Raw genomic sequence first — 23,861 nt, 5'->3', positions numbered from 1 at the left:
CAGAAAGTCGAGGAGCGATGGCAGGATGGCTACACCCGACGGTACCCGTGCTTCAGTGAGTGGTCGGAGTGGACAAAGCCAGAGTGCAGGGCAATAAGTAATGTCATGAAGAGGGTGGTGTTAATGGGTGAGCAGGGGTCGCTTATATCCGGAAGTGGAGTTTCGGATCCGGGAAGAGTGGCACAGAAAGTGGCACAGAATAACTTACACGCTGTAGTTTTCGCGACTTCGAAACTTGGACTTGAACTTGAACAACTCACCAACGACACGAGACAAGTTCATAGCGACAGTGACACCAGCAGCAACACCGCAAACCCAGTTTCCTTCTGTTCTGGCCCGTCGATAGACATGCCGACCCACCGTTGATCCTCCATGCCACTTGCACCCATAATGGCGGCACAGATACCTATTCACACCCTCGACCCCGAGTCGACGCCTCCTCCAGACAAGGCAATCCGCGCTGTTGTTTCGCTGTTCTGGCCATACAGCTCTTCGACGCAACAATGCGCATTGCTGCTGGCTGACCGAGACTTCCGGCTCAGAAGCCGCAAAGGACAAGTGCGCGTGAGATTCACAGCAGCAAGCGCGCGACTCGTGGCGCAGGGCAAAGTAGGCATAGGCGATGAGGTCGTGCTTGATCTGCGTGGCGCCCAATGGGCTCATGACAGCTCGAAAGTGAGCACGCCTGGCAAGAGCGTCGAAGGTGAGCTCGTGTACCGGGGCGAGTTGAGTATGGAAATCGCCAGGAAAGATGGCAGCAAGGGCCAAGTCGTGCAGACACACATCAGCGTGAATGAGCCCACGCCACCGCCTGAAATGGACGAGAATGTTCTTGCGAGGCAGACACCCGCCAGAAGTGCGCGCGTGTCTAGCTTGAAAGATAGCCTCAGTGGAGCAGACCTTGTGCCCATTTACTCAAGTCCGGCTTTCGTCCGCCGGCAGCGACTTTCTGGTGATAGCTTCCAGAAACGAGACGAAGTATTCGATCCCTTCGCCGATATTGACAGCGAGCTAGAGAATGAGCATCCACGCAAGAAGCAACGCATCAGTGACGTGAGCTCTTGGAGACTCGCAGGCAGGTCGCCTTCTCCGGAGAAGCAAATACCAGCGAGGAATGTAAGCGAAAACATTGAGATGGACGCACCGGCAGCATCTAGTACGCAAGAAGAAGCAAGCCAAATCGCTTTTTCGGAGGACCCTCTATCGGCCGAACGCCTACAACCATCGAGGAAGATTTGGGCTGCATCAAGCTACCCAGATGTATACCCGGACTACGTCGCAACCCCCTCTGATACCGAAGAGGACGAAGAGATGCAGCAGATGTACACACAGCAGGTCCAAAGCCTTGCTAATGAGCGCCTCGAGCGTGAAGGTGTCAAAGTTTGGGACTGGGCCCCCCAGCCGGATGCAGCTCAGGTAACTGAAGATATGAGCGAGCCAGGCACAACTCCAGATGCAGGGTACTTTGACGAGAACGAGGAAAGCGACGAGGATGATGAAATGCTTAGCATGCAAGGGGAGGAAGCGGACGACAATGAAATGGCCGTGGAGCAGCTCACTAGCCCAGCCTCAGCCACCATCTCCAGTGTATCTCCTCCAAACAGAGCTACAACGAACACCGGCGAAGTCACGATAGACGTGGGGCGTCGATCACCTCCGCCACCATCCACACTGACTGGCACGGCGAGTGGATTACCTCCTCCACCGTCAACAGCAACTGCAGTAGCGACTGAATCACCTCCGCTACAATCAACAGTAACTGCTATAGCGAGTCGATCATCTCCGCCACCGTCAACAGTAACTGACAAAGCGATTCGATCACCTCCGTCATCAAAAAAACCAAGTGGCGCTGCAGACGAGCCTTCCCAGGTTCTTTCTTCAAAAGCACCGGCAAAGACGTTGCAGAGCCTCTTTGGCTTCAGCTATGGTTCGGAAGGCACCAACGAAACACCGCCTCCGGCTATCAAGCTCCCGTCTCAATCTGAGAAAGACAGTGTCATGAAAAGGACATATAGCAGCTTGTTTGGATTTAAGGCGTCGCCCTCGCCGGAGAAGGAGAGAAGCCCTACCCGTGTACCTGACGAGCCAACGACATTCGGCAGGATAGAACTCACGGAGAGTGTGCCCACCTCCGACATTGTCGAACATGTCGCGGAGGAAGGGTCACAACCAGAAATCTCAGCCAACCCAAGCACTGCGTCCCGCCCTTCACAAGTTGAAGTCATCGACCTTGGTTCAAGCGACGACTCGAGCGCTGCGGCAAGTGATGTGGGCGATGAGCATGATGAGAGGGCCGATACAGACGATCATGGAGAAGGTGAGCATGGAGCCCAAGATCCACGATCTGACATCATGCCACTTCTGTCCCAACCGCCGCGAGCTGCCCAAGCCTACTTGCAAGAGCTTATGGTCGATGATGATATGATCGGCTCTCGATCATACAGTCCCACAGAAGTTGCCTCTTCCCCGTGCGCAGCAGATGCTGCTGATGTCGACATGCAAGATATTGTCCCTAACGAAACTGACGCTACTGAAACCCTGCCGAATGCACTTCAGGCGGTTGGAGACGAGTCGCACGTCTCAGATATAGGACCCGAAAGCGTCTTTGAGAATGCGATTGAAGCCAGTGCTATCGAGACACCCGCCATCGCACCTCCAGATTTGCAGGGCCAGGGTCGGATGAGTGAAGCACCTTCGACTCAGTCGAAGAACATTGCTGACCTTTATCACTACTTCTCATTCCAGACCACCGCGTCCGACGATGAATCTTCAGCTGACGAGGAAGTTGACCCCGATCCGCTGGAGCGTACATCGCGATCGAAAGATGTTGTGAATTCGAGGAGTGCTGCAAATGAGGAGGTCGTTGGCCAAACGGGAAATACTGCTCGAGGAGAGGTGGGGGCAGTCTCTGCACCACCGCCAACCGAAGCAATCCCCAAGACAGGCACTGTTCACTCTGGAGCGGGAATGACCCCGTCGAGCGAGCAAGTAGCGGTACATGAGTCTCAGAGTGAGAAGTTTGATGCTGAGTCGCAAGTACTGGTCAGCTCAGCTGTGCAGGAAATTTCGTCGGGCGACTCGACGATTCTTAACCACACACCTTCTGCCGCTCCAATGCCGGACTCCGCAAACATCGAAATGTATGAAGGACCAGTGGTGCAAGTGGCAGCTTCGTCGTTTGTCGAAGATAGTATGGACCCAGCACGACAGCCCGAGGAAGAAGCTCAACTGTCACATCAGTCAACTGGCCTGGAAACACAGCGTTCCATGAATTCACAACAAGTCGAGGCGCAGTTGCCTGCTGGAGCGCCAGGTCACCTGATTTTGCCGCCAAGTACCGAGCCCACAGGCGAAGGCCTTGAAGTGGTGTTAGATGTGCCAGCAAAGGAGCTAACATCTACCGCTCCCTCTACGCGTAAGCATAAGCGCAACGCTTCGTCCAAAGACAGCAGCGTGCCTCTAAGGAGGTCGCCGCGCAAGGCTGATATGCCGAGCCAATCTCAAGACCAAGGTCAAAGATCGACGGCGCGACAGACACGAAGTCAACGTGCTGCTTCATCTGCAAGTTCTCAAGTTGGTGCCACTCGCGCGACACTGAGTCAGCGTAATGAGACTCCAGAGAGTGATGGCCGAGCCACCACTTCCTTCAATAGCACGCTTCTTACTCCGGAAGCCGCGAAGCCGCTACGGAGGTCACCCAGAAAGTCACAATCCCAAGCAGAATCCATCGAAAGTATGCCAGAACCAGCAGAAGAAGAACCCAACAAGCGAACTAAGCCATCCCAGAGCACAGCGCAAAAGTCAACACCAAAGACACAGGAACACAAGCGAAAGAGGAGCAATGAGACAGATATCAGTCCACCGCCTAAGCGCGCTGCTGCCTCGGGGAATTCGTCTTCGGATGGCACGCGTTCGGAGCAGCAGGCAGCAATCGAGCGGGATTCAGTCTCAGCTGAAGATGTATCTAGCAGGAAGTCGTCCTTCACCTCACGCTTCGGTCATGTGCCAGAAGTGATCTCAACCTGGTTCTCGCCACGACGATCGACGAGATCAATTCCTGAGGAAGACAAGACCAAACTGAAGGATGCTGGTGCTGCTGCTGCTGCTGCTGCTGATGATGATGATGAGAAAGCCGAGCTTCTGCAAAGGACGTCCTCGAACGGTATCATCACCTCGTCTGCGTACTACACACCTCTATCGAATCTCCACGAGAAGCTCAATCCTTCGAGCCAACCGGGAGTCGACAGCACCATTGATGTGCTTGCTGTTGTGACGGACGATACGAAAGGCCCAGAGCGTGCGAAAGGTGGACCACGAGACTACTTCACAATTTTCAAGATTGTCGACTCGTCCTCGTTCGCTTCCCAGGCGTTTACCACCGTTGAGGTATTTCGTCCGTGGCGTGCCACTCTGCCGGTTGCTCAAGTCGGCGACATTGTCCTTTTACGCAGCTTTGCTGTCAAGTCGCGCAAGCGCCAGCCCTATCTCCTGTCTACGGATGCGAGCGCATGGACCGTGTGGCGCTTTGGCGAGAGCGAAACGGCAAAGCGACCAGGGAGCGCGGGCAGTGCACGAAGAACGTCGCGCCGAAGCAGCGTGATTGATGTCGGAGCCCGAGAAGAAACCAAGGGTCCGCCTGTGGAGTTGGGAGAAGGGGAGCGACAGCATGTCAAGGAGCTTCGGGCGTGGTGGCTGGCCGTGTCGGGTGCAGAGAAAGAAGGGTGAAGTCTACCTGTAGGTAGCCTTTCTAGTACTGTACAGTGGAATTGTCCAGTCTGGGCGAGACTTTGTACGCTGAGGTGGAAGGTGCGATGCTGTCGGGTCGAGCAGTGGGATAGGTGTACCACTCGTACCGCCTACCTACCTATAATGTAAGGTAAGGTATGTATGTGTCTCAGCTGCATAATAGAAAGGCTGCATGCCTGCCTACCTACATAGCTGTACATTACATGTACCTGGTACTAGGTAATGTATTCACCATCCATCTGCTTCATCTGCTTCATCTGCTTCATCTGCTTCATCTGCTTCATCTGCTTCATCTGCTTCATCTGCTTCATCTGCTTCATCTGCTTCATCCGCCACTTCATTTCACTTCCAGGTTCGCTATACTCGTCCTGCGAATGTACAGTTTCTAGGAGGTAGGATGTAGAGGGGTTGTGATTTGCTGTTTGTTGTTGTCTTTGCCGAATTAATTACTTCACTACCTAGCAGCATACCTACCTCGTGTACCTAGGTACCTTCCTTACCACTCCATTCTTCTCCACAAAAACCAACCCTAGAAGGACAATATCATTTCCCCATCGCAATCCTCCAATCCTCCTCCTCCTCCTCCTCCTCCACAAGGAATGACTAGGTAAGGTAGGCTGGTGTGGAGATGCCGGAGATACCTCTTCTTTTTTTGAAAATAAAGGTGGAGGTGTCTTACCTAGTTCGGTGGGGAGGACGGCATCCCTTTGCCGGTCGGCACAGCTTTTGCCAAGGCCGAGATGGAGATGGAGAGAAAGAGAGAGAGAGAGAGAGAGAGAGAGAGAGAGAGAGAGAGAGAGAGAGAGAAAGAAAGAGAGCGGGTTGTTACACTGCTGAGCGCGTAGACTTACCTGATTTTCTTCCTTCTTTCCGTCTCTATCATTGGCGGACTTGTTTGGGGAGGGGAGGGGGGGTTCGCAGGTAAGGTATGTAAGGTGAGATTTGATATGCGGGCACACGTACGTGACCTTTTCTTTTCGTTATTTTACTTGCAGGGTTGGTCGTGGTGCAGAAAAAGTTGCGGAGTGTGACCTCTGGTGGTGGTGGTGGGCGGGATCGACAGGCATGCGGTTCCATATCGATAAACACATGATGATGCCCTGTTGGGAGCGGAGGCCATCACGTAATGAATATGTGGGCAAGTGTCAGTTGGAGGCTGGAGGTGAGGAATTAGTCGTGCCGGTGCCCTCTCACCGACACTCGCTACACGCCTACATGTAACATCTCTAACGTACGGTAGGAGGTACCTTAGGAGTGGAGGTAGGAGATAGAGATGTCGTCGTCTCGGGGTTCTATCTCATGACAGTCAGGTGGATGGAGGTGGAGTACATGAGGTACGGTAGGTGAGGTATAATAACTAGGTCAGGTATAAGGTAGGTACTTAAGGTACCTAGGTAGGTAGGTATAGTAGGAAGTTCCCACCTTCCCGCCAACAAATGACCGCTGGCCCGTAGGAGGTAGGTACGTTCTTGTTCTGCAGTGGTGGCCTGCGCCTGCCTTGCCTTGCATATAGTCAAGGCTATAGATTTCTTACCCCAGAAACACGGCAACCACGTCCGCTAGTTCTGCTACCACCCTTCTACGCTCTTCTATACCTTACTGTGAAGGGTATCGTGGCCTTTCAAGCTTGCAACTTGTTCCTGCATCACAGCACAGCACCCTGCCCTGCCTTGTCTACTGTTCTGCACCGAAGCAAAATTGGCTCTCTCTTTCTCTCTACCTGAGGTACTAGGTACAGGTAGCTCTCGGCTTCATCGTCACCACAGCCATCACCACCACCACCACCACCACCACCACCACCACCACCACTACCACCGCCGCCGCCGCCACCACCAACACCATCACCTCCTCCTCCTCCTCCTCCACCTCCACCTCCTCCACTTAAGCTTCCATCGTCCCGCACCACTAGCTCGACCGCTACGGGGCTCGGGCCTCCCGAAAGTCAATCATCCGCCTCCTTATTGCATCTTCATCAACCTAGTCATTGCACTAGAAACTACCCCACACGCTGCATTGAAAAATCCTCTGCCGTCCCACGCGGTCGTGGACGACATCGTCTTCGTTTCACGTACACATTAGGGACTTTTGCACCATCGCACGACCGACCGACCGACCGCCTGCCTCCTCTCCGTCCCCAACTCCCACGCGGTCTCCATGCGGTCGCTCTTGTGATGACTACAAAAACCGTTGCCACCATCAACTCCACCGGCAGACAGGCCGCCTCGTTCATCCGCGCTGCTGCTGCCGTGGGCTGGCATGTCCGGGCTCAGATCCGGAGCTGTGACGGACTCGTCGCCGAGGAACTCGCAGAACTCCCCCATGTCGACATCATCGAGGGCGACTTGACCGGTCCCGCACGAACCACCATCTTGAACAGACTGTTCACCGGTGCGAAGATTGCCTTCATCAACACCACTCATTGGGGTGATGAAGTCGCCATTGGCAAAGCCTGTGCTGATGCCGCCAAGAAGGCCGGCATCTCTCACTACATCTACTCCAGCATGCCCGACCACAGCATGTATGGCCACGACTGGAGGGAACTGCCCATGTGGGCCACCAAGTTCGCAATCGAGAATTACGTGAGGCAAATCGGTATCCCCGCCACCTTCGTTTACGCCGGCATCTACAACAACAACTTCACATCATTACCCGTAAGTGTCACATCTCCGAGCGAATGACCACCGCATGGTATTCATCCATCTCTAGTACCCGCTGTTCCAGATGGAGCTGCAAGACGATGGCAGTTTTGTTTGGCAGGCCCCATTCCATCCCGACGATCCTCTTCCGTGGCTGGATGCCGAACACGATGTCGGACCGGCACTGCTGCAAATCTTCAAGATGGGCCCCAAGCATTGGAGGGGTCAAAGGTAGGCAACGACATGACAATCCAGCAACAAATCATGGCTAAGGGTAGACAGGATCACACTGGCGTTCGAAAAATTGACGCCACTGCAACTCTGTGCTCGATTCTCCCGAGGTGTCGGCAGGCCTGTCAAATATGTACACGGTGAGATCAAGATTGCCGTGGGCATCCCCAGCGGGTACCGAGAACAGCTCGAAATCCTGCAGGAAACCCTCGGACGCAAGCGTGCTCCCTACTTTGGGCCCGACTTGGAGTATCCCAAAGAAGCCCGCAGTATATGGGAAGGCCACCGAGGCATCGAAGAGTACGCCCGGGAGGTTTTCCCCATTGAAGAGTACGCCAACGGGCTCCGATGGATGGAAGAAGATGGGATGAGTGCCACCGGTTTCAGCACACCCGTCGAGAGCAACGGCGATCCCATGGATATTGCGCGACCACTGCCCATGACTCCCGCGAGCGCTGCGACTCCCCTCCACGTCTCGGGGGCATACACGCCCAAGTCGCATCCCGAAGGACTGACCAAGGGCTTCTATGTGGGCAGTTGCTAATACGCCATTCGAGGAGTAATTTTGCATTTTGCATTCTGCATTTTGCGAGCGGGGACAGCCATTGATTTTCGGTATCTTTTTTTTTTTCGGGTGGTACCGACGGCTGCATTTTGCATCATTTTTATTTCGGTTTGTTCTGGGCGATTAGACCTCACTTATTCTCTGGGAGGGAATTTTTTTTTCTTTTCCACATTTTCGAGGAATGGGTGGGGAGGCATTTTGGGGGAGGGGTACAGGGAAGGGTATGAAAAACCAAAAAGTACGAAAAAGGTGATGAGAGAAACGGCCGATTGAATGTGATGAATTGAATTCGACATGATATTACAAAAAATTTGGTTTTGATTAATGAGGTGAAGAGAAGGGCGAGTGCGCTTCATCTATGTAGTCGTGCAGATAGAAAAAAAAACAGAGGGTATTATCGTGTGGTCTGCAGAAGAGGTATCTCCGGAGGTTGGTACCACCTTAGGCAGGTACCTGCGGTAGATTCAGATGACCTGATTCCATGTTCTAATTTTTTTGTTTTTTACTCGGAAACCCGACATCGCTCTGCCGTTTCTTCTTCTTTTCCGTCTTTTGGTTGTTGGCCTCGGCCACGAGAGCTTGCATGTCCACTTCTTCTTCCTCTCCATCTTCCGACTCCACCTCGTCGTCATCATCCTCATCATAAGATAGCCCATCACTTTCACTCATCTCCTGCGCCTGCGTAAAATATTTGATCGCATTCGGCCAAATCTCCTCTGCCAAAACAGCAGCTACATCATCTCCGTTTTCAAACACTTCCACAGCTTGATCTCCATATTCTTCTTCCTCCTCATCATCCTCCTCATCATCCTCATCATCTTTATCCCCATCTTTTGCAGCAACGAGAGAGATTTTTTCACCCTTCCTCACCGCTTCAAGTTTGCCATAAAATTCTTCCCAAGCTTTTTCCGATTCTTCCGCCGAGACCCATCGTCTACTACTCACGAAACCAAACCACGTGAAAAAGGATGTATTGTGTCCGTTTTTCGACGTCAGGAGTGTGAGGAGGTGGGAGTATTCGGGGAGAGATTTTTGTTGCATTGAAAGGGAGGTTGGGTCGCCTGCTTCTCCTCCGGTTGTGGACGTGGTGGTGGATGTGGATGTTGTAGCATTTTTTCGTGCGTGAAATAAAGCATAAGCAGCATCTGTCAATCCCTCGGAAAGATCTTGTTCAGGATTTTTCCAGTCGATGCGCACGGGTTCGGAAACGAGATTACACCATCCGTCGCTTGCGCGGCGATAGTGGAAAGTTTTGGTTAAAGTGGAGTTGGAGAAGTAGGCGTTGGGAGAGAATGTAAACGTGATTTGGAAGGAGCGGGGATGGCCTTTGAATTCTCCTTTTGGTGTTGCAGAAGCAGAAGCAGAAGCAGACGAGTCGATTTCGGGACGTGTAATTTCAATCGATGTGAGAGATTCGGCGAAAATTTTGGAATCTTGCGGATGGACGAAACTGTCGAGTTCGGGTGGGGAGGCTTCGATTACTAGAGGCCAGAAATTGGGGATTTTGGAAATTGCTGCTGAACGGCGGGCGTAGGCGGATTTGCTGAGTTGGTATTGTTTGATCACTGTTTTTTTGCGTTGGTGTTGGTTAATTGTTTGTAACAGTCAGGAGAGGAATAGAGAGAGGACAGGACGTACTGATTTGGTTGTCAATGTCTTCAAAATCCATCTCGATCGCCGCGAGCTCCTCGTACGTCACCAGGGGGGAAATCTCGGTGTCTGCCATGTTGCATGCACTGCGGAGAGGAGTGTGTGTGGTGGTATGGAGATGATGATGATGATGAGGGAGATTCTTGTGGGTGGAGGAATAGAAGAAAGAGTTTCTTTGGTGTGTGTGTGAGAGAGAGACTGAGAGGGAGCATGGACTTTTTTTTTCCTTGCCTGGACCCTGGATTCAATTCTAATGAAATAATGACCGAGGCTGACGCCACGTGCTACACGCGTACAGTAGGAGGTACATATTTACTGATTGTGGTACTTTGTACACTCCATCGGAGCTTTGTATAGATATGGCCGAGACATCAACAGACGATTGGTAGAATACTCCTCAAGGTAGGTATAGCCAGAAACGACAGATAATGGAGGTAGATAGGTATAGCTGGACCTCTCTTACCTCCTAGCAGAGCTGGAGCTCTGTCTTTAGCGCGTGGAGGAGGGTCATCAAGCCATCACGTGAATGAAAAATTGGTACACTGGCTGCCGCCATCGCCCACACGAACCGACCTTTTCTCCTCCTCCTCCTCCTCCTCCCCTTCCCGGTCGTCCCTGTGCAAGGAATTCTTCTCACTGTATCGAAAGCAGCAAGCAGCAGCGACAAAATGGGTCAACCGTCTCATCCCGCCAGCAACGCTCTCATCTACTGCACTTATGCAGCTTTTCTGTACGACGCGCTCGGACCTTCTTCCTCCTTCCCCTCCTCCTCCATGCGTTGCCACTGACTGACCACATTTCTTCTGCTTCTTCTTCCCCAGCGTCTTCGGTCTTTTCATCGCCTGGAGACTGCGGGGCCAGTCGACAGGGCAATGGCTGTCTGCCAATCGGACTCAGAAGGGTATAGCAGCGACCAATCTACCACCAAGCTTTCCCCCCCACATCTCACCACCGATCCAACTGACTCGTTCTAGCAATTCCCCTGGCACTGAACTTCATTGCGTCTGGTGAGTGCCGTCATCGAGCCCACGACGCCAAACTCAACCGGCAGGCCATCGGTGGACGACAATAAGCATGTTGCTATATGACCATCTAGTCAAGGTTCGTAAGCATAACAACATTTGACGACGCCATGCTCTGGGAGGAGAGAGCTGCCTGCTTCGAATAGAATCACAGTATACCCCCTGCCCAGAGCATGGTGTGCAGCACTGCGGGCGCTGAAATGCTACTCGTTGCCATACGACGACCTAGTGTCCACCTCTTGTGTGCAGAAACGGGAGAGACACTGAGGACTCGTGTGGGGAAGAGCAATGCACGAAGCTGAGATGTTACCGCTATGAGTCGATCAAGTTAATGCTTGCGGGACCAAGGGCTGCCACCACCACCACCACCACCGTCACTACTTTGACGAGCTGACAATTCATACTAACTATGCAACTATAGCACTCGGATCCGCTGTCCTGTTTACATATCCGAATATTGCAGCAATTGCAGGAGTTCAGGGTCTGCTCGTCTATGCCCTCTCTTCGGGACTGCCACTGCTCATCTTTGCTGCTCTGGGTCCTATCATTAGGAGGAAATGTCCCGATGGCTTCGTGCTGACGCAGTGGACACTGGAGCGATACGGACTCATCACGTCTTTGTACTTGAGCTTCTTCAGGTGGGTGCTTGTTTCTCATGCGTGCGTGCAGGCATGTAATATACTCACGATATCACAGTTGCGCAACTATATGGCTCTACATGGTCGCCGAGCTCTCGGCTCTCCAGCAGGTCGTCAATCTCCTCACGGGTCTGAACGGCCTGCCTGCCCTGATCGTGCAAGCTGCCATTACCACCACATACACGGCTCTAGGAGGGTTCCGGGTGTCGTTCGTCACCGACAACATCCAAGGTGCCATGGTCCTTCTGTTTCTCATCGTGGGAACCATCGCCATTGGAGTGACGGTCGACATTGATCGATCATTGATTCCCGTCTCGAACTATCTCGAACCCAGTCTTCTCGGCTGGCAACTCCTCTACATCCTTCCCGTGGCCATTCTCACCAATGACTTCTTCCTCTCCAACTTCTGGCTCCGAGCATTCGCCGCAAAGACGGACAAGGACCTCTACATTGGCGTCAGTATCGCCGCTGTTGCAGTCACCATCATCACCACCCTCGTCGGAGTCTCGGGTCTCATCGCTGGATGGTCAGGAGTACTCGGCAACCCACCCGAGGCGTCCGGCATCGAACTCTTTACCCTCCTCGAGACCCTTCCGACATGGGTCGTCGGCATCGTTCTGGTCATGGTCGTCACCCTCTCCATCTCCGCCTTTGACTCGCTCCAATCCGCTCTCATCTCCACCGGCTCCAACGATTTCTTCCGCAACAAGCTCAACATCTGGTGGGTGCGATTCTTCGTGGTTCTCCTCATCATACCTACAGTCGTGGTCGCGCTCAAAAGCCCGAGCGTGCTCCAGATCTACCTCATCTCGGACATCATTTCCGCGGCCATGATCCCCTGTCTCGTCATCGGTCTCAGCTCGAAATTCTACTTTTGGCGCGGCTTTGAAGTGGTCGTTGGAGGTCTCGGCGGGATATTATCCGTCTTCCTCTTCGGACTCGTCTATTACGACGGAGACGTCTCCCGAGCGGGAAGCCTTCTGATCCTCTCCGACGGCTTGTACGCCAGCGATTGGTCCGTCTTTGGCGTCTTTGTCGCTGCACCCGTGGGCGGGCTCTTGTGGGCACTTGCGGCCTTTGTGGCTCGAATCAGTGTCCTGTGGACTGTGGCCAAGGTGAAAGGTCATCGCTTTACGGCATTTGATCGACCCGCTGCACCTGCCGCGGCGTTTGAGCCCGAGGAGCGCTCAAGTACAGAGTATGGGACTGCGAATCTGGATGCTCCTGCTGTTTCCAAGGCTCCTGTTGATGTCAAGCACATGTTCTTTTAAGCTATGTATCCGAGTGATCATGGCCCGAGAACAACGTGGCGCAGGAGGAAGAAGTCTAGAGTAATGATGTAGGTAGGCACATTACATTTGCATAATGACCGCAACGGTCATTTGACATACACATACCTACATGTACCTTGTACCTTCCTGTCCAAAGCTTCCAGCTCAATCAACACTAAAGTCACATGTATATATGTATACACCCCTTCAACAAACAATAAAAGTACCTCCCTCACTCCCTCCCTCCCAACCAAATCTCATGCCCTATGCCCTCACAATCCTGTCTGTCTCCACTCAAAACCCCATATCCAAGGTAAGGTAGGTATCAAGACATCATGTCGAAAGAAAAAAAAAAAATCAAAACGACTTTGTGCTGCGCCACTGAACCCTTTATTTTCAAGTAAAGAAACAGAGTGGAGGTAGGGAGGTATTGTGACGCGTAGAAAGAAAAAGAAAAAAGAAAAAAGCAAACTACCTAAGTGACGCGTCCTGTCACGCTAGATAATGATGATATAAGGAGGCGGAGTAGCTCCTCGTGCGTGAGGCTTGGAAGTAGTAGACTTGAAAGTAGGAGGTAGTAGACTTGGATGTTTAAGGTGCTGCCTAAGCTATGTCGCTGTGTAGCTAGGAGGTATATGTAGCTAGGAGGTATATGTAGGTGGTTGCCTACTTTACCTTACTTTACCTTACTTGAGATAACTTGACTTGACCTTACCTACCTTACCTTACCTGATATTCATTTTTTTTTTCTAGTTAAAGGTACATACTAAGTCGAATTGTGAGTTGAATTGACGTATACACTCTACGAGGATAACCTTGAAGGTATAGTAAGTACGGATACGATTCGATTTGGGAATATTCGAGCTTGTAGGGAGCTTGGAGCTTGGAGCTTGGAGCTTGGAGCTTGGGAGTGAGGAGTGAGGAATAAGGAGTGAGGAATAAGGAATAAGGGAGGAAAAGCAAGAGAGAAGAGGAAAGAGGAAAGCAAAGGGGAAGGAAGAGGAAAGAACAAACAAACGAAACAGACAGCACAAACGAACGAACGAGACTGCTTGGTTGCCCTGGGAATTCATTTATCCATCTAGTCAATCCCATCCATCCATCTACCTACAGAACAAGCAAACCGAACAAACAAACCAGCTCTCTCCGAACCTCAACCAAATCACCAAAACCACACTTCACCTCCAAACCAAGAAAACCCTCCTCCAAATCAGATCTCCCGCGCCCTCCTCAAGCCATCCCACAAGAAAAATCAACAAGCATAGCACGCAACAACTCCAATCGAAACCCTTCAGAAGAAGTAGAAGTAGAAGTAGCAGAAGAGATGATTTCGACTCTCCTCTTGGTGATTTTGACGGTTTTGTTGCCTCCTGTGGGCGTGTATTGTGTTGCTGGGTAAGTACATAAATCCTCTATTATTTTATCTTTTTTTTTGGTGTGTTGTTTTTCTTCTCGGAGGGCCGGCTAGAGGGAGAAAAAGAAAAAAGATATAGATTCCGCTAGCTTTTGAATATGTGTGTGTGCTAATCGTTTTGGTATATGTTGTGTGTGTGTAGGTGTGGAGCTGATGGTAAGTACCTACCCTACCTCATTCATTCATTCAAACAATTTTACGAGAAGACCTTCCCTACCTACCTATACCCAAAAACATCATCATTCAAACCAATTACCAACTAACTAACTCACCTTACCTTAATATAGTACTCATCAACATCTGCCTCACCCTCCTCGGCTACTTTCCCGGCCACATTCACGCGTAAGCCCCCCATCCTCCTATTCCCTCCCCCTCCCATCCCAATCCCAAATCTAACCCCCCACCAACCCAGTTTCTACATCCTCTACATCTTCTACTCTCGCAAAGAACAACAACAACAAGCCTCTTCTCAACAACAACAAGGAGGAAACTACCCCTCCCAACAAAATTTCCGCTCCGCTCCAGGAATTTATAGCACAAAAGTCCAATCGGGAGGGTTTGCTTCTTCTTCGAGAAGAGGAAGAGGGGATTATGGAACTATGGCTGCTGCACCTGCACATCCGCCGAATTAGGAAAGAGCGGGGAGAGGAGAGGGGGCGAGGCCGAGGAGTGGAGTGGAGTTGGAGGGGAATGGGTGAGGAGGTGAAGGGGAATGGGATTATTGGGATGGGAGGTGGATGGGGAGATAAGAGAGGATATACACAGACAGAGAGACAGAGAGACAGACCTAAGAGGACCTAGCTACTATTAGTGTGATTTTTTTTGACATAACATTACGTGCAGACAGGAACAGAAAATCGAAAGAACAGAACAGCACATGAAAACAGAAACAGATACGCGAATGTGAATGTGAAATCACCAAGGTCACGCAGGTATGCTCAGAGTGAAAGAAGTTGGATATGATTTTTTTTTTCTTTCTCTCTCTCTCTCTCTCTTTCTCTCTCTCGTTCTCTCTATATCACAGCTCGAGTCCATTCCATTCCCATCCCCATCCCAACTCAGCCCAGCCCAGCCCAGCCCAGCTTAGTCCAGTCCAGTCCAGTCCAGTCCAGTCCAGTCCAAACCATCCAGGCCTCCCAGTCAGGCAGCCAGGCAAGCTCACAGACAGGCCGTCCGAATCAAAAATACCATATGTTTCTTCCTTTCCCATTCTCTCTCTCACACACACACACTTCATCCGCCTTCGCTTCCATCGGTAATAGATGGAAAGAAGAGAAAAAAGGGAAAACAAAAAAAAAGAAAAACAAAAAAAAAAGTAAAAACTCTCTCAACACCATGCAGCCGTATTCTCACACTTCATTGATGTCGATGACGATGATCCTTTGCCGTTGCCGATAGTTGTGTCAGTTTCAGTCAGTCCCTTATGATGGAGCCACGGACGCCTCGCTAATACCACCACATCAGCCATCAACCTCTCCAGCGCCGACGCTAACAAGCCGAACCCCATATGTTGTCGATCTGAATTCTTTTTTTTTTCCTTTTGGTACAATCTGGAAACTTTTGCCCCCTCCATTCACACGCACCCCTTGCATCCGCTGGTTCCCTCCTCTTCTCCCTCAGGCCGTTAGGTAATTCTCGTGTGCGTAAACATGATTACTGCGGTGATTTGCTCGCACCGGCACCGTTGCGGCGACTATCGCCCTCGTTGATGCCCAGTTGCCCCATGCCAGCAGACAAGAAAGAGAAGGGATCTGCTGTTCCATCGTTGCCGTAGCCACCAGGTGGTCCGTATGCACCATTGGCGTAGGCGCCAGCTCCTGCCTGAGCACCGGCATTGCCTTGATTGAAAGCCTGCTCGGTGCGGCTGTCGAAACCTGCCTGAGCCGGAATACCGCCATTGCTTGCCATCTGGCCATAACCGCCCGCCATGTAGGGGCTCGGTTGAGGCATACCAGAGGGCATGTTGTAGGAAGACGGGGGACCAAACGACTGACTACCAAAGCCAGCTGGTGGGCCTTGCATCGCGCCGTATGCGCTCGAGTCGAATGACTGCTGGCTGCCTCCACCATAGTTTGCAGGAGGCGGCTGTTGCATCGGCACTTGTGGCGGGCCTCCATAGGATTGTCCCGGGAAGCTGGTCATGCCACTTTCAGCAATGACAGCAGCGTTGCTGCGCGAGGCGCCACATCGCAAGCACGAGACGTTCTTGGCAAAGTTGTGATACCCACACCCTTCATTGCCACACTTCCAATCACCAGCACGGAACGGTACAATGCCGCCGCGTCCACTCGAACCACCCATGCCACCCATGCCACCGCCAAAGCTGCCTCCATGCATGTGACCACCACCCATCATGCCCGGGTGACCAAATTGTGCGCCACCGTAAGGCGCGGCTTGCATTCCATAGGGCTGGCTGTACGGATCGGGACCACTCGCACCCATGGCGGGGAAGGAACAGCGGAAGCATGCCGTGCGACGTTGGAAGTTGGAGAAGCCACAGCTGGGGCACGTCCAATCACCAGGTCGTGGTCGGTTCTTGGAAGGCGGAAATGGCGTGAGGAGCGGTGGACCTCCAGATGGTTGCGAGTGAGCTGCACGATCGAGCACTCTACTCGACGAGGGGGCAACCTCAATGGCGCGATCATTGAGCGCGCGCCCGTTCATACTCAGACTTTCTGCTGCCTGCGAATGTCCATAATTAGTACTTTTCGACGGTAACTGTTGCGCGTTGCACACGCAAGGTACGTGACATGGTGGTGCAGATCCGGTGAGACATGGCAAGGGAATGGCGCCGTTGGGTGTGTTGTTGATGCGAGCCATTGCCGCACATGAGGTGAAATTGCGACGATATGGATGTTCGATGCGGACAAGCGATAGTGACGGGAATGTGCCGAGGATAAATGTCCGATGGCGAATTTCCCCTTTGGTGGATGTTGATGTTAGGTTGAGAAACGGGATGCGAAGTGAAGCCAGCATGGCAATTTTCGCCCAGCGCACGCACGGTCCCGAGACCTCAGGGAACGGTCGCCAAAACCTCAACTTGCGGATCCTCACATGGGGTGCTGCGTGGAGAAGAAAAAAAAAACAGGGATTGTACATACCTCTTCGTGACTGCCGAAAACGACGAATCCACTACCGCTCGGCTTGCCACCTTCGGGAGTCCTCAGTGTCCAGAACGCTATCGGTCGTCCACCGTACTGAGTGAACCAACTTTCCAGCTCACTTTGTGTCGTATCGTGAGGCAGTCCACTGAGGTGCAACACTTTGCTTCTTTCTCCCAGGAATGCGCGAACGTCACTCCGCGCGTCGAGTGGTCTTTGCAGAATCTCGGGGCTGCCTTGTGGGTTCGTGGCAGAAGGACGAGACTTCTTGAGCAGTGAGTTGAGGCAGCGCGTGAGAGTGAGAGCTTCTTCGAGCGCACGGCGTGGTGAGGATGGCGCGAGAGCTTGCAGGTGGAATGGGAGGCCACCAGTCACTTTACCGGAGGATCGCACTTCTTCGACCTCCAGACCAGCACAGATGCTCGAGAGACTCGACGAACTGAATGCGAGCGTCTCTGGGTGGTGCGATTGAAAGGTTTGATACTCTCCGCGAAGGCCAAACAGGATGGGATGTTGTAGGTAGGCCGGGAGGACCACGTTCTTGTCGCGAGCCTCACGAGGGAGCTGAACACGCAAGTCCCACGGGGTGAGAGTGACAAAGGCAAATGTCGGTGCAGCACTGGGGCCGGCGTCTTTGTGAACGAGATGCTCTTGGGCGAATTGGTCGAAGGCGGTGATGGCGTCGCGGAACGTGCCGGCGTTCTTTACATGTTCCCAGGTGAGAGTGGTGAGGGAGGTGCACAGAGGCGTGATAGGAGTGTTGACAGGACGGACGAGCACGGACTGGCGGTGCAACTGTAGTAGGGGAGATTTTTATTAGCAACTGGTCCAAGCGGTTTATATTGCCAGTGTCTCGTTCCACGAACGCCTTCTTCTGCACATCCCCCCATGCTCGTCCAGAGTCTCTCCGAGACAGCAGCAGTTCACGTACCTCTCGCTCGGGATTTTGGGCGTCCACGACGACCCATCCAATCTCAATAACCTCGGCGCTGTCCTTGGTCACATAGACGCCATGCTCGTCACACGTGGTAGCAATGTGGATGACACAGTACTTTTCAAAGGGCGTTTGCGCGGCTTGCTGCTGCTGCGGCTGCTGCTGCGGTTGGTATGGGGCTGGCGCAGATTGGGGAGGTCTGCTTTCGGGCTGGTATGGGGCCTGTTGCTGCTGGGCGGGAGCTCCACCTCCGCCAGTGTTTGTTGCAGGCGATGAGTACGGATTACCACCGTACGGCTGCTGCTGCTGTGTAGGAGTGGCCATGCTGCTGATGCTAGTCCGCTCTGGTCTTCTCCTGCTGCTTGCTCCCGTAGAGTCTTGTTGTGTCTGACTCTGCTCCTACGCAATGATGATGATGGTGAGGATGAGGATGATGATGATGATGATGATGATGATGCTAACCCCAAACGCCAAACACCGTGCGGATCGAGGCGAGACGAAAAGGAGAGGCGAGGAGGGACGGGGAGAGGGCGGGAGAGGAGAGGCGAGGCGAACGGAGCTCTGTGCAGAGTGGTTGATGTCGAATGGGCTCCAGAGGTCAGGCGGGCGAGAGGTCGAGGGTAAGGTGGTAGGTAGGTAGGTACCTTAGGTAGGTAAGGTAGATACCTGAGGACGGGATGCAGGAGGTGTGGCTCGGAGCTTAAAGTGAGTTGTTTCAACAATCACGTCCCGCGAATTGATTGAAGGGATTGATTGATTGGGTGAGTGATTGAGTGATTGAGTAATTGATTGATTGAATGAATTGAATTGATGAGTTGACGGGAGGGAAATGATGAACAAGCTGAAGCACAAGCAGGACGGCAATAGCAGTAGCAGTGGCAGAGCAGTAAGGCAAGGTAGCACACGATGATGCAGTGATGGATGAAGAGGCTGCCGATGTTCACGCCGGTCGACGGGTGCAGAGTGATGAGATAGTGATCAGTAGGAAAGTTGGGAAAGGTCGGGAGCTGCGAGTGGATTCGCTTCGAACAGCTGGAGCCCTTGAAGGCAGGTGTGTTGGGTGTGTGTGTGTGTGTGTCTGTGTGCGTGCGTGCGTGTGTGAGCTAAAATTGCCGCGAACGACTCGCCTTGAAGAAGGAGCCTAAGGACTCCAGGAGGCATGCACCGATGGTTTGACAACGAAACTACTCGAACCAGGGTCAAGCGATCATTGGCCTCTCGCAAGTCTCAATTCACAACAACAACAACAACAAACTCCTTATTAGGGTAGTGCCAACAACATTGTTACAACAACCTGTCCACAGCAACAAATGGGACTACTACCTGTTAGGAGGTAGAAGTCGAACTGCAGTTATCTGACTTTACCGCCCGCCCTGCCGTCCGTGGCCCTCCCGCCTCGTCTTCTTGTCTTTCTTCTATCTCTTCTTCCTTTTTCTTCTTCTTCTTCTTCTTCTTCTGCTTCTTCTTTTCCCTCATCATCATCGTCCTCGTCGTCTTCACCATCATCATCACCACCGCCCCGCCCCCGTTGCCCTCCCAGCAGCTTCGCCACCATCACCGCCCATCACCAACCAACACAATTTATCCTAGAGAGAAAGCAAAAAGGAGAGACTCCGAGAGGCCGAAGGCTCCGCTATCTTTCCTCCCCCAGCGCCCCCCTCGATCCCTGCACAGCTCGCCAAGGCATGGAAATATGAATAAATGTGGGACTGGTTAGATTGAAAGCTCGCGCGGCAGTCACATATTTGTCCCCAGCGTTTGCGGCACAGTTTGGCCGACGCCCGGTAGATTGGCCCCTCCTAACGGGTTTTTGCCTTTTGTTTCTGGAATAGAAGCCCCCAAGCCAGCCTCCAGTGCTCCACTCCAGGAGGACAACGCATGCTTCCTCTCAAGTGATGTGGTGGATCTCATCCCTTTTCCCAACGACACCTATAGTAGGAAGGTACTCGGACGACTTGTAGGCTGTACCTATGTGATTGTACTACTTACTACCTACTTACTCCGATAACTACCGACTACCTATTACATCTGTACCTACTTTACCCACAGCAAGGTACCTATACCAGAAACAGAAAAATGAAAGAGGTCAGGTAGGTACCTCTCCATTCTAGCTTCAAACCATCTCTCCCCAAAGAAAAAAAACCAACTCAATACCTCCTATAGTAGCTAGCAGTGCAGTAACAAGTAAAAACTATTATTACAGAAAAAGAAAGACAACAGAAAAGAAAAAACGTACCGATGTTTCACGAGCCACGCACATAAACGTCCATACATGCATGCATGCATGCATGCAATGTGCATACCTCCATGCAAGCTGCTTTCACCAACCCACGAGCCGGAGGAGTTCAAAGATAAAAATATTTCATTTCCAGCGGTTCCACGTGTAGAGCCGAACTGTTACACTGTTTACACTGTTTACACTGTTTACACTGTTACACTGTTACACGCGGCTGGGCGGACTTTCTGCAGGTCGCTTATTTTTGAAAATGGAGTGATAAAAATGGAAATAAAAAAATGCGCTGTATAGAAACTTCCGGCTGTCTATCTTTCTGCTAGTATACAGGTAAGGTACCTAAGGTTTTTATGTATCAAGTTGATGGGAGAGCCTGTGTGTGTGTGTGTGTGTGTGTGTGTGAGAGAGAGAGAGAGAGAGAGAGAGAGAGAGAGAGAGAGAGAGAGAGAGGTAAGGATGTGCAGTCAAGTCACTGCAGTGCACCGTATGTATTATTTAGGTCAGGTAGGTACCTACCTACCTACAACGATGGAATGGCAGATACATACCTTAGATACCTTAGACGTACATGTAGGTCAGGTCAGATGTATGATTAAGTTAATTGTAATTATAATTGTCCATAATACCTGCACTGGAGCCATAGAAACAGGCAGGTGTCGCGTTGCGCGGGACGCATGTATCTGCTGCTATCAGGTAATGTACTGTCGGGCAGGTAGGTATCAACCTGAGAGAGCTCTCCACCGTCTCCTCTCTCCTCTCTCCTCCACCACTTCCCCTTTCTCTTTCCCGCTCGCGCACGCCAGAAAATGACTGCGGACGGACGGACGGACGGGTGGGTCGCCGCCTCAGGGCGCTGCGGCCCCTCCTCCATTCAGCAGTGCCGCGTCGCCAAATCGTCTGCTGTACATGCCGAGGGCTTTGATTGGGAAAATGAATTTATAGTTAGGATAAGAGATCATGCTGTGCAAGAATGTCAGCATGAAATGAATGAGGAGTTTTGAAGAAAAAAAGAAGAAAAAAAAAGAATGGAGCGAAAAACTTACCAACTCTTGTTGAATACGCCTTCGATTCCTTCTTGGAGCCACTCGCCATTGGCTTGTTGCCGATGCATGATGAGTCTGACAGCGCGTTCGATCGGCTCGCGGTTCGGATAGCCAGCTTCTAGGAGTGCGATGATGACCTGTGTTAAAATAGTAATAAAAGATTAGCCTTCGGCCACGACGACGCGACACACACACACACACATGATCAACTTACCCAAGCAGTCTGCACCACTTGCGAACCATCTGGATGTCGGCACCAAGTGACCGTCTCACAGCTCTTGTACGATTCTCCCCATCCACCATCTGCTTCCTGACGATCCAAAAAGAACTGACAAGCCCTCCGCACCCTCTCGCTATTCTCATACGTCTCACCTTGGCTTTTCAACGACTCGAGCGCAAACCATCCCGCATATGTGTAACAGATTCCCCAACTACCATACCACGATCCATCGGCAGCTTGATTTCCTCTGATCCAATCCACAGCGCGCGTGATGAATCTGTCAATTTCCTCCTTTCGATAGGAAGGATAGAGCTTTCGAAACCGTTCCAGCGCAGTGATGCATGCTGTTGTGCATTCCGGATAAGGATATTCGACCATGATTCGTCCAAAGACTTCTGCTGCGTTGAGATACTCCAGTTTGGTGCTCCCTCGCATCGGTTCGTACGAACTGCAAGAGCCGTCGGAGTTTTGCATCGTGAGAAGAATGTCAATGGCCCATTGGATTCGTTGGTCGGATAGTAACGCGGGAAACAGAGATTGTGAGGGATCTTTGGGGTCGAGTGTGGATTGTAACATCATGATGGCTTTGATTGCTTCTGCCGTACAGTCGGAAACAGTGTAGCCTTGTGAGCGATTACTGAAACCCCAAGCGCCGCGACGAGGGTGGCGGTAGCATGCGTCTGGTGAGGTTGCTTGTGTTGGAGGATCAGAATAGGCCGATGAGGTCTCGTAACCAACGGGGTGCTCGACGAATTGCTGGTCTTCCAGAAACTCGAGACTTTTGAGCAGCATTGTGTGGTACTCTGGTTTGGTCTCTAATCCACAATCCACTACTGCTTGGATGGCGAATGCAGTGTCCCAGTTCTGAACACCATTGGTGCCGTTTGCCATCATGCCATCTTTGGAAATGAAGAAATAGTCTTGCAGGCGATCTCTGTGTCTGATCACCGATTCGGCCTCGGGGCCTTCTTTGATGAAGCAACATAGCGTGTTCATGGGCGCGTTGACAGGTGCCAAATCGCCATAATCTGAGTTCTCGTCTTCTCGGGAGATGAGAAACCAGACCCAGTCCTCTGCTTTCTTGATCAGACCATCCCATCGCATAAAAGGTATCCATATCCAGACGAGGAGGAGGTTGATCAAGTTCAGGACCCAAGTCTTCGGGTGGTAATTATCGGCAGGGCTAATTGAGTTGCGGTGGCCAGCAAAATTGATTTCTCGATGAGGAGATGTGAACAGTTCTTGTCGCAGTTCTCGGATCAGAGGATCGGAGTCTGCGCGTGGATACGTCCATTGCTTGGACCAAATGTAGCTCATTGGTAGGAATACCATTCGCATATGGATCCACCATCGCCATGGAGCTATCGGTACCCAGTCCGGTAGCAACCACAATTCCGGTGGGACAGGATTGACAATGTCCCATTTCATAACGCCAAGAACGGAAAGCCAGAACTTCGCCCAGTGAGGTCCATAGACAGCACCGCCCAGATTATGGAGGCATTCCCGTGCCTTGACCATCCGTGGCTCATCGGCAGAGACTCCGAGTAAACGCAACACAACGTAGTTCATGGCGGTCCCGAACACCGATGAGTCGCCTTCAATATGTAAGCCCCAGCCGCCGTCACCTCCATTCTTCTCGCCCCAATTCTGCATATTGAACACATATCTCACAATTTCAGTCTGCTCGGGCTGCGTCAGTGGCATATCAATGACATACAATGTAATGACAAAACCAGGAAGCAAAAACATAGGCCCTCCATATTCGCAGGCCCAATTTCCAGGCTCAAGTTGGAGTTTCGAGAAGAAATTAATCCCATTCTCTGCCGCTTGTAAAGGTGTCTTCGCCTTGGGTAGATCCGGAAGTCCCTAGAGGTGACAAAGAAGCGTCCTGTCAGCACAAGCAAGCGGCAGAAGCATGGCGATCGATCTACAGGTTATTTTCCCTACATACAGTGTCGAGGCCGAGGTGATATTTATCGGCAATAGTCTGGGGCCATTGTTTGATCTCTTCGTCGGAGGTCAAGTAATGCCATGTTTGGCGACCTCTGTCATCTTTCAGGCGCCATCTCCGATAGTCTGTTTTGGATGTGATGGATTTGGCGTGACCATTCTGTTGACCATTCATCCTGGTCTCGGATACTGCTATCGATGTGCGGT

At 51.9% G+C, this 23,861-nt stretch overlaps 8 protein-coding genes across 8 annotated transcripts; 5 read left to right on the top strand and 3 right to left on the bottom strand.

Moving 5' to 3' along the window:
• Positions 1 to 284: 284 nt before the first annotated feature.
• On the top strand, positions 285 to 4,840 carry SEPMUDRAFT_149992 (uncharacterized protein). The gene has a single exon (XM_016905896.1). The coding sequence runs from the start codon at positions 373 to 375 to the stop codon at positions 4,723 to 4,725; it is 4,353 nt and encodes a 1,450-aa protein (XP_016760418.1). The 5' UTR covers positions 285 to 372; the 3' UTR covers positions 4,726 to 4,840.
• Positions 4,841 to 6,773: 1,933 nt separating this feature from the next.
• On the top strand, positions 6,774 to 8,552 carry SEPMUDRAFT_88019 (NmrA-domain-containing protein). Its single transcript, XM_016910459.1, has 3 exons — positions 6,774 to 7,397; positions 7,453 to 7,613; positions 7,665 to 8,552. The coding sequence occupies exons 1-3, from the start codon at positions 6,918 to 6,920 to the stop codon at positions 8,155 to 8,157; spliced, it is 1,134 nt and encodes a 377-aa protein (XP_016760417.1). The 5' UTR covers positions 6,774 to 6,917; the 3' UTR covers positions 8,158 to 8,552.
• On the bottom strand, positions 8,528 to 10,025 carry SEPMUDRAFT_149991 (uncharacterized protein). Its single transcript, XM_016905895.1, has 2 exons — positions 9,817 to 10,025; positions 8,528 to 9,743 (listed from the first exon to the last, which is right to left on the bottom strand). The coding sequence occupies exons 1-2, from the start codon at positions 9,902 to 9,904 to the stop codon at positions 8,665 to 8,667; spliced, it is 1,167 nt and encodes a 388-aa protein (XP_016760416.1). The 5' UTR covers positions 9,905 to 10,025; the 3' UTR covers positions 8,528 to 8,664.
• A 471-nt stretch (positions 10,026 to 10,496) lies between these two features.
• Positions 10,497 to 10,900, top strand: SEPMUDRAFT_45418 (uncharacterized protein; the record flags this gene model as incomplete). Its single annotated transcript, XM_016908966.1, has 3 exons — positions 10,497 to 10,558; positions 10,650 to 10,729; positions 10,803 to 10,900. 3 exons carry the CDS (start codon positions 10,497 to 10,499, stop codon positions 10,898 to 10,900), a joined length of 240 nt encoding a protein of 79 aa, XP_016760415.1.
• Positions 10,901 to 11,273: 373 nt separating this feature from the next.
• SEPMUDRAFT_46200 (uncharacterized protein) lies at positions 11,274 to 12,759 on the top strand (the record flags this gene model as incomplete). Its single annotated transcript, XM_016908988.1, has 2 exons — positions 11,274 to 11,488; positions 11,547 to 12,759. Coding segments are annotated over 2 exons (1,428 nt in total), but the record flags the coding sequence as incomplete, so codon positions are not given.
• Positions 12,760 to 14,083: 1,324 nt separating this feature from the next.
• SEPMUDRAFT_109059 (UPF0057-domain-containing protein) lies at positions 14,084 to 14,805 on the top strand (the record flags this gene model as incomplete). The annotated part of the gene is made up of 4 exons (XM_016900763.1): positions 14,084 to 14,154; positions 14,316 to 14,329; positions 14,461 to 14,515; positions 14,586 to 14,805. The coding sequence occupies 4 exons, from the start codon at positions 14,084 to 14,086 to the stop codon at positions 14,803 to 14,805; spliced, it is 360 nt and encodes a 119-aa protein (XP_016760413.1).
• A 345-nt stretch (positions 14,806 to 15,150) lies between these two features.
• On the bottom strand, positions 15,151 to 19,257 carry SEPMUDRAFT_68057 (uncharacterized protein). The gene is made up of 3 exons (XM_016909808.1): positions 18,206 to 19,257; positions 17,275 to 18,069; positions 15,151 to 16,855 (listed from the first exon to the last, which is right to left on the bottom strand). The coding sequence occupies exons 1-3, from the start codon at positions 18,530 to 18,532 to the stop codon at positions 15,827 to 15,829; spliced, it is 2,151 nt and encodes a 716-aa protein (XP_016760412.1). The 5' UTR covers positions 18,533 to 19,257; the 3' UTR covers positions 15,151 to 15,826.
• Positions 19,258 to 21,029: 1,772 nt separating this feature from the next.
• SEPMUDRAFT_68055 (terpene synthase) lies at positions 21,030 to 23,829 on the bottom strand (the record flags this gene model as incomplete). Its single annotated transcript, XM_016909807.1, has 4 exons — positions 21,030 to 21,401; positions 21,485 to 21,621; positions 21,699 to 23,570; positions 23,656 to 23,829. The coding sequence occupies 4 exons, from the start codon at positions 23,827 to 23,829 to the stop codon at positions 21,287 to 21,289; spliced, it is 2,298 nt and encodes a 765-aa protein (XP_016760411.1). The 3' UTR covers positions 21,030 to 21,286.
• Between the last annotated feature and the right edge of the window lie 32 nt (positions 23,830 to 23,861).

The sequence above is a fragment of the Sphaerulina musiva genome (genome assembly GCF_000320565.1).
Source record: "Sphaerulina musiva SO2202 unplaced genomic scaffold SEPMUscaffold_6, whole genome shotgun sequence".
In the NCBI taxonomy this organism is placed as follows: domain Eukaryota; kingdom Fungi; phylum Ascomycota; class Dothideomycetes; order Mycosphaerellales; family Mycosphaerellaceae; genus Sphaerulina; species Sphaerulina musiva.
The sequence above is the reverse complement of the archived record's forward strand: the minus strand, read 5'-3'. Positions and strand labels throughout refer to the sequence as shown.

Excerpts from the sequence above, each read along its gene's own strand:
- SEPMUDRAFT_149992 (XM_016905896.1), top strand. The coding sequence starts at position 373 with ATGCCACTTGCACCCATAATGGCGGCACAGATACCTATTCACACCCTC.
- SEPMUDRAFT_88019 (XM_016910459.1), top strand. The coding sequence starts at position 6,918 with ATGACTACAAAAACCGTTGCCACCATCAACTCCACCGGCAGACAGGCC. Across the intron at positions 7,398-7,452 it reads ACAACTTCACATCATTACCC|TACCCGCTGTTCCAGATGGA; the intron begins GTAAGTGTCACA and ends ATCCATCTCTAG. Across the intron at positions 7,614-7,664 it reads AAGCATTGGAGGGGTCAAAG|GATCACACTGGCGTTCGAAA; the intron begins GTAGGCAACGAC and ends AAGGGTAGACAG.
- SEPMUDRAFT_149991 (XM_016905895.1), bottom strand. The coding sequence starts at position 9,904 with ATGGCAGACACCGAGATTTCCCCCCTGGTGACGTACGAGGAGCTCGCG. Across the intron at positions 9,744-9,816 it reads AGACATTGACAACCAAATCA|TGATCAAACAATACCAACTC; the intron begins GTACGTCCTGTC and ends GCAAAAAAACAG.
- SEPMUDRAFT_68057 (XM_016909808.1), bottom strand. The coding sequence starts at position 18,532 with ATGGCCACTCCTACACAGCAGCAGCAGCCGTACGGTGGTAATCCGTAC. Across the intron at positions 18,070-18,205 it reads CCCAAAATCCCGAGCGAGAG|TTGCACCGCCAGTCCGTGCT; the intron begins GTACGTGAACTG and ends CCCCTACTACAG. Across the intron at positions 16,856-17,274 it reads TTTTCGGCAGTCACGAAGAG|GCAGCAGAAAGTCTGAGTAT; the intron begins GTATGTACAATC and ends GGACATTCGCAG.